General features: G+C 35.8%; 1 protein-coding gene across 1 annotated transcript; it reads left to right on the top strand.

Annotated features, from left to right (window-relative positions):
- Positions 1-225: 225 nt before the first annotated feature.
- Positions 226-7,001, top strand: IL21 (interleukin 21). The gene is made up of 5 exons (XM_030311903.2): positions 226-393; positions 502-537; positions 4,860-5,015; positions 6,804-6,881; positions 6,978-7,001. Exons 1-5 carry the CDS (start codon positions 226-228, stop codon positions 6,999-7,001), a joined length of 462 nt encoding a protein of 153 aa, XP_030167763.1.
- The last annotated feature ends 1,699 nt before the right edge of the window (positions 7,002-8,700 follow it).

Genomic DNA, 8,700 nt, shown 5'->3' on the forward strand with positions numbered 1-8,700 from the left:
CATCAATCCCTGCCCCCCACGCATTAGCACATGCACACGTATACCTAGCCAGTGGAAAAGAAAAAAGAGTTACTCACATTCATCCATTTTACAAAGATTTCCAGGCTGCAATGGGAGGGCTTTACCTCTCCCTGAAGGATGAATAAATAGGTAGCTTTACTGACAACCTGTTCACAGTCAAACTGCAGTGAAAACTGAGACCAAGGTCTTACTCTACTGGCACTTATGAGATCCAGTGCTGGCAACATGGAGAAGATAGTCATCTGCCTGATGGTCATCTTCTTGGGGACAATAGCCCATAAGTCAAGCTTCCAAGAGAAGGATCTCCTCTTGATTAGAATGCGTCAACTTATAGATATTGTTGATCAGCTGCAAAATTATGTGAATTATTTGGTAAGGCCATACTTATCACAACAAAATTTAAATATTATTCTTCAATTAATATAAAAGGTGCTTTTTGACTTATAAAAATAACCCAGAACTAATTTTCTTTTGCTCTAGGAACCTGAACCTCTGCCAGCTCCAGAAGACGTAAAGGTAAGACCAGTTGAATTTATTTGTGATAATATTTGTGACACAAGTTTTTAAATCCAATTAAGAAAGCCATTAACATAATTATCTAGGAATATACTTAATTTCCATGAATTAGGGGGTTTAATAGTTGGTAAAATAGTTATTCCTATTTTGGTCAAATATTCATTGATTTACCAGCAAGCCAATCATAAAAACACCACATAACTTATAAAATATATTTTTATCTCCAAATACCTCTAAGAGTCCTTCCAAGTAGCACTATTGAGACAGAATAACAAAACTAGAAAATAAATCTATTCTACGATCAGTTCCTGAATAATGACCAACTAATTAGATTTTAAGAGCCCTTGTAGAATGACAGTTCTTGAGCCCTCCTTTGCAAACCGACCTAAGAAATATAGACACACACCGGAAGAAGCAGAATGCACCTTTTAATAACAAGAAAGAAAGAAAAGAAAGGAAGGAAGGAAGAGAGAAAGAAGAAAGAACAAATTACAGGAACAGCATGGAAGAATGGTAGTATGGAAGTCAAGGCTGTCCTTTAGAATATAATTCCCATATACCTTGGCCTCAGTGAGTCTTGTCTTTGGCCTTTGGAGAGGTCTTTCAAAAGGACTTTTTTCAAAAACTCATCCCATTCTCTTAAGCCATTTAAATCCCTTAGGTCCGAGGAAGAAAAGACCTAGCACATAGTTCAAGAGGGCTGCGTGCTGGTCTTTTCCTTAGTAACTTCGTTCTAGTCTTCACATCTGGTACCCTGAGGATAAAAATGCAACTGGGGAAATGTTTTCATTGTCTCAGACCTTTAACTGCATAAATTAGAATAACTATAAAAGTGCTACCAGTAATTAGGACACTACAGAGGAGGAGACATATGAAGATACATTGCAAAGAAAACAATTATCGTAAATGACTATGTGTAAAAGTTTAGAAAGTGAATGAGTCACAACCATTGCTTTTCTCTAAAATTCACTCTCTAGCTCTGAACCTAACCACTCTCATTTACTAGGTCTTTTTCTAATAAGCAGCATCTAAAATGAAAGCAGCACATTCAGCTTATTGGAAAGCCTTTTCTAATAAGTGAGAATATTTCTTAATTGATGACCTAATTATCAAAACATACATTTTCAGCATCTCACGCATTTTGTTTAACTGCTGTGGTTAGAGTCCTTTTGGACTAACCCTGTCTATAACTTGCAGAATAAGAAATAAGAAAGATTTCCCATTTTCTAACTTGAGTTGATCCAATGGGTACTTCCTTCATTAAATATCTATGCTTTGTTAAAGATAGAGGCTTTTTACCTTACATCATAATGAGAAGATTTCATCTCAGTGACAGTGTATCTATCTGACAATCTTATCAAACAATGCTTGCTATGATACAAGTGAGTAATGGTATAGCAAAGATCTTTAAGCTATGCTGGCAGGCAAACTTAGGAAGAAAATAATTCAAGGCCACAGTAGCATTATGTCAAGTTTTTCAGGGCTAGCATCAAAGCAGGGCCCATAAGAGATTTAAAAATAAGGAAAATAAATTTATTTACATGTTGCATGTAAATGTTGATACTTTGTGATTATCTCAGATCCCTTATTGGCCTTGCCAGGCATTGTTCTCTTTCTTATAATTATATAACCAGTGATCCTCAACTGGTAATGACTTTGCCCTCCTGACAACATCTGACATTGTCTGGAGAAATTTTGGGTTGTCACAGTTGTGTGTAGGGGAGTGCTTTCTACTTGTCAGAGATGCTAGTAAGCATTCTAGAATGCACAGGACAGTCCTAACAACAAAGAATTATCTAGCCCAAAATGTCAATTGTATTGCTATTGAGAAACCCTGATATAAACCTAGTTTGCCTTTGGGACAAAGGTATCTTGCCCAAGACTTCCTAGTGTGAGTGGTCAGGCCTTTCTGTGAGGGGGAAAAGTAGGTTAAAAATAAGCTATAAGGAGGCAAATATTTTCAAATATTCAGCTGCAAAACAACAAAGCCAAGCGTGCTTCCTTGCAAAAGCAGCAGTTGACTGTTCTCTGTTTGTTACTCTTGCTTTTTTGACTTCCGTACTGCTCCCTCTATTTTGCAATAATATAGGACACACAACTCCTCATTTTATCATGTGTTGAAGGATGAAGGAATCAAAGCCTTGCCCTCATAGTTTGCTGCCACCAAGGCATAGCAAAGGAAAATAATTGTTATGCTCCCAGATGGTGGTTCTACACATGAGTTTGGGTTCATTCTGTAAAGACCAGGAGTGACAGGCCATCCATGGCTGCCTGAAGCAAGGTTAATATCTCCACTCCCCTTCCCAGTGCATCTGTAAGGCAGTTGTCAGGATAGCTTCTCCACTTCTTTTCCTCTCTGAGGCTGCCTTTGGTGTGTGTCTGAAGCCCAATGCAGCAGTTACTTGTCCTGGACTGTACATGGCTGGGGACAGCTCTGCTGCTTGCAGAAAGCACTGAGCAACATACCACCGCCTACTGACACAGGTAAACAAGGAAGGGCATGAGACAGTGCAGCCTGTCAGTGTCCAGACGCCATCCAGAGGCTTTCAGAAAAGCTTTCTCAGGCATAAGCTCTTTCATTACTGATCTTGACCATTCCTGGCAATACCAAGGGAGTTCACTTGGTAGGGCCCCTATACTTCTTTGGAACGTAACTTTCTTTCAACATACCCATGTAAATGTTAACTCAGCAAAATGGGCTTCTGTGAGAAATGCTGGTTTCTCAGATCATCACGGATGAAGCAGTTAGTGTTTTCAGTTTCAGCTGGAAAATTTACCTCTTTAAATATGAATATTATTTTTTTCCAGTAAGTTAAGCCGGTTGTGGTCAAAAAGAAGAGAAAAGAAAAAACTTCAACAAACATGAGCATGTGGTTTTCAAGGAAAAAAAAGTGCTATAATTAACATTTATAAATAGTTTCTATTAAATAAGCATTTTGGCAAACATATGGAAAGGATATTACCTTGCCCTTATGAGAGAGGCAAACTGTTCTGATAGAAGGAAACCAGATAAGCTGGTTCTCAGCTTGTGGCTATGTATGCAAAGTAAGCCTGACAGGCTTGTGTCTTAATGATGCATGTTATTAATCAACATTCATATTGGGTAAGCATATGGGTTGGAAAATGCAAAGCAGGCCAGATGCTATTTTCAGCTGATTGTCCATGAGAAGACTCAGATAATTTTGTTATATGTGGAACTGCCCTTGTAGGAACTGAGAGAGATTAAGGTTTCTGGTTTCATATGGCTGTGTCTTCCATACACATTAGTGAGATAGGGATGCGACTACTGGGGTGGGGTGGGGTGTGGATAGAATAGCATGATATACACACATTGGCTGAAAGAAAAAAGAAACTTGGATACAAGTTTTTAGATCAGCATTAAAATGTTTTTAATAAGTCAATTTAAGTTTTGTTCTTTCGATATATTCCATTTTATTTTCAGTTTGATTTCTATGGTTTTTGAGTTACTACTCTCTAGTTATTTGACTAAACCAAGAGACAAGGTTTTGGTCCTTGTTCCGCCCTCTTCTTCATTTTTTGAGACACCATCCTTAGTTTCTAAGGAACAGTCCTCCATCCCATTGGTTGCACAAGTCTCAAATTCTGTTCCTTGACTAGGTAGTTCAGGCAGAATCCTACCCTAAGTGACCTAAGAGTGTGAATAGCATTTTAGAAGAGTCATGTGTAGTCTGTCACAGGTGTATGGACTCTTAGATGTAGTATATGCCATCAGAGGTAGATAGCCACTTCCTTCACCCAAAGTAGGGGCATTAACTCATTTACTAAGTTTGTTGACTCCACACGTAGTTATTGAGCACTGACTAGCAGTAAGACAGGATGCCAGGTGTTGTGTAAGGTAAGATGTTGCTCGAGACATGTCACTGTTAGATGCTTCCATGAACATTGTAGAGAGAAACAAACAAAAAACAAATAAAAAAGATTGCTAATCAGATTACAGTGTATCTCACCCAAAGCTGCAACCAGTCATAGTGTAACTTATAGAAAATTTAGAAAATTTAGAAGATCCTGTCTACTACCCAGACCTCAAAATGGCATTAGAAATGGAAAAGCTAGGATCCCTCCTTTTGCCTGTAGGGAGGGAAATGTTGTCTCTTCCCTAATACGGGATGAAATTTTACATTGCAGGTGCCTCCTTCTAATGAGCCCAAATGCATAGGGCGTGAACTCCTTCCTCACAATCTGCTGAAATAAATGTGATCTAATATGCTGTAGTAGGAGTAGAAAAAGAGGACTGGGAAGGTCATTTACTTTCTGAATAACTTTTGTTTTGTTTACCTATATATAAATTATTTCTTTTTCAGAGACACTGCGAACGGTCAGCTTTTTCATGTTTTCAGAAGGTCCAACTGAAGGCAGCAAATACAGGAGGCAATGAACAGATAATCAGCGTATTAACTAAACAGCTGAAGAGGAAACTACCTCCCACAAACACAGGCAGAAGACAGAAACACAGACCAGTAAGACTGTCATTTGTCATCTCTCTTATTTGTACTTAGTAACTACATCTCTTACGGTACATAACGCACTTATACACACATTTGTAGCCAGAGATTCCAGTGCCTTCCTTCCAGTTACACGCTGTCTTTTATGGCGTATTTTGAGAAGTGAAGTCACCTCTTCCAAATCCACAGACTCAAAAGTGCCCATAAATCCTGTTAAGAATTTGCTAACAGTCTCTGGTAGCTGGAAGAAGTTAAAATAGCCTCTCAAGGTGAGGAAGTCACTTGGCAGGAAATCTAATTGTGACTTAGGAGTTAAGTATTTTTCTTTCATCATATGGTCACATATAACTTGTATTCTTATTAACAGGAGCTAGGGCCTAGTTTTCCTATAAGAAAAGAGACAGCCTACAGGAGACCAAGAAAAATCTCATATTTTGCCTTCTTCTCTTAAAGAATATTATTGTCCTATATAATCACAGAGTCAGCACTATATTTAAATAGACAGATCTCATTATTTGGCTGGAGAATTTTAATAGTCCCTAGGAGGCCCTGAGACCCTCTTGTATATTTCTTCCTATGCCAACTCATAAGCAATGCTGATACTGTCATCACTAATTCAAGAATTAATCAAAACCAGTGGAATAACACATAAGATAAATTTCTCCAAAATATTTTTTTGAATCAGTTCTCTCTCTTCTAAGGAATTTCACATATGATTCAAATGAAACCTTAATGACATTATCAAAATGATTTTTATTTCCTTTGATTTCTTAGCCAGGTTTCATTGTAAAAAGTATCCCTCTAAAACTTTCCTCAGAAAGAAAGGAGCATTTGAAACCCAATAGCAAAGACTTATGAAATGGCAGTGCGGGCACTGAGCTTTTATCTAATTAAGCACCTTTTTTGGTAGATGGGAAAATGAGACCTCATTAAGTGACTTGTCCAAGCCCTGCAAATACTAAGTTGCAGAATGAAAACTAGAACTTACATCTCCTACCTTTCAAAGGCTCCCACTACAACATCAAATGGGCTTAGAGACGTTGAATACCAAGCAATGGCCTGGTGTTTTTGTTCTCAAAAGGAATAAGGATAAAGAAGAAAATCCCAGAATTAAAAAAAAAAAAAAAAAGAAATACAAGCAGGCAAGACACATAAGAAAAATTGCTCAATCTTCCTATAATCAAATAAATGCAAGCTAAGGAAATCCTACTTTTTTCCAAAAAAAATTTTAACAGTACTCAATAATAGTACGAATGCTCTGCATGAATACAGGTGGAACTTTTTTACAATATACAGCAAGACAAAAATTTTTATTCCTTTAATTTAGTAATTGTACTTCTAGAAATTTTAAATAAAGATGTATATAAAAATTATTCAGAAATGTTCTTGCATTGTATGCAATAGTGAAAAGTTAGAACAATCTATGTGCCCAAAAATAGTAACAGTTTGATGGTACGTTGGAATACAGAGCAACAATTACATATATTTTTGAAGAATATTTAACAGGTAGGAAATGCTTGTATATGTTGAGTGTAAATAAAGCTAATTACCAACCAGTGTAAATAACATAAATGCAAAGAAAAAAAACATTGCTGGGAGGATATGCATCAAAAGATTGCAGTGGTTATCTCTGAGGATGGGGATTACAAGTGATTTTTTCCCATGTTATTTCTTAAACAATTTTATGCACATCTCAAAATTTTTTTCAGTGAACACGGTTTATATCTCTAATTGGAAAAAATATATTTTAACTGAACATTTTATTAAATGGGAAAAATGTTGAACTTTTTTGTTGATTTCTAGACATGCCCCTCATGTGATTCTTATGAGAAAACATCACCGAAAGAATTCCTAGAAAGATTGAAATCACTCATCCAAAAGGTATGCAACTGAAATTGTATTTAATTTTCTACTTCATATTTATCTATCCAGATTTATTCTTACATTTATGTTACTCATGGTATACTATTTCCACAGATGATTCATCAGCATCTCTCCTAGAACAAATGAGATATGAAGGTTCCTGAGGATCTAACTTGAAGCTGGACACTATATTACATACTCTAACACAGTAGTGAAACTCACTTCTTGGTATTCTAAATGGAGGAGTACAACATATTGGTGATGGGGAAAAAGACTCAGATCAGTATTTCAAGTCAGGATTATTTCCCCCCAGTTACTATACAGTTCTTCAGTTTGATCCACATGCTCTGTATCTGGTCAACTTGAAAAAGCTGTCTACTCAATTAAGTCTGATTTCCTATGTTATGGATTTCTATGGTTTCTAAAATTTTTACTTTATATTAGTGCCCAAATATGGCATTCCTTGATGGAGAGAGAAGCTTAAATTTTTTTTTTAAGCTTAAAATTTTTAACCAAAAACATGGTTTGGGAATTTAGTGGTCTTATATTAACCTTGACCTTGATTAGCACAGGAATGAGGTGTCTGATGATCATTAATTTAAAAGTTATATACCTTCATTCAAGATGAGAAATATAGAAGCATAGGGTCAAGATGAAATGTTGGTCTTTATTCTCTTAAGGAAATGGAAACTGAGTGTTTAAAAATGTATATCTGAAGAGTTTATTTTTTATCTCAGAATATCTAACATATAAATATATAGTTTATTTATGTCCAGGAGATAGCTTTACTAGATGGCTACAGAAAAAGGTCTTATTTCTTTATTGGGATTTATCAAAAATATTTAAATACTATAGATATGAATGTATTTATGGAATACACTCTTGTAGTCTTTTTTCTTTAAGTCGTTTTAACATACCTTCCCCAGTTCAAGTCCCCTTATAAGCTATATTTTAAGCTTGTGGAAATGGCAATTAAAATGTATAGAGGGACATATTCAGGTGGTATTCTGGAACAAAATGCATTTTAAGCAAAGTCTTGTAGCTCTCTTCTCAAATTGTTATAATGATTACATGGGAGCGAGCTAGTAACTCCAAATGTCTGTCACCTTTCTTCCTTTCTTTTCTTTCTTCTTTTGAAAGTGACAGACACTTTGTGCTTGCATGCTTTGCATAAGGCAAATTCAATCACTTATATCAAATCAAAATAAGGAGACAAATCAAGAGGCCAAGACTTCTGTCCTAATAGAAAACAGACTTTTGCATAAACATTCCAATCTTTCAACCATGGATAGTAAAAGTAAGCAACCTGTTCTAACTGCCATTTCTTATCAACTCCAGCAGAGTTTATTTAAATATGAAATTAAAAACTCTAGGAAAATAAAATTTTTGCTAGAATGTCATAAGCTATTTGAGAATCTCTTGTTGTTAAAATGGCTGTGAACGTGCAAGAGGATGTGGGATGGGAAATACTGTATGTTCTGAGAAGAAAAATTATCTACTTAGAAGTATTTTTTTTAAGTACAGATAAATTTATAGTTCTAAAAGATATATTAGCTGTCAATTATTTCATCAAATCTCAATGAAATGTGTTATCAAAAACACGGTATTCTACCTTAAAATTTTAAAATGTTATCACAAAGGGATCATGTAAACAATAATGATGATAACATGCATGTAGAGCCTACCTATGTGTCAAATGGTGCCAGCCCACATTATTGGGATAAAAGCAGAAAGCAGCCACAAAGTTGCCTAGGGAAGGATGAAGTCTGTATTTCTTGTTTTTGGCTTTATAGTTGGTGACTTCTTTGACACTGTGATTTTATATTTAAAATAATAT

The sequence above is a fragment of the Lynx canadensis genome, chromosome B1 (genome assembly GCF_007474595.2).
Source record: "Lynx canadensis isolate LIC74 chromosome B1, mLynCan4.pri.v2, whole genome shotgun sequence".
NCBI lineage: Eukaryota > Metazoa > Chordata > Mammalia > Carnivora > Felidae > Lynx > Lynx canadensis.

Bases quoted from the DNA above. Each gene is read 5' to 3' on its own strand.
- IL21 (XM_030311903.2), top strand. From the start codon at position 226: ATGAGATCCAGTGCTGGCAACATGGAGAAGATAGTCATCTGCCTGATG. The intron at 538-4,859 runs GTAAGACCAGTT...TTTCTTTTTCAG, and splicing joins CAGCTCCAGAAGACGTAAAG to AGACACTGCGAACGGTCAGC. The intron at 5,016-6,803 runs GTAAGACTGTCA...GTTGATTTCTAG, and splicing joins GAAGACAGAAACACAGACCA to ACATGCCCCTCATGTGATTC.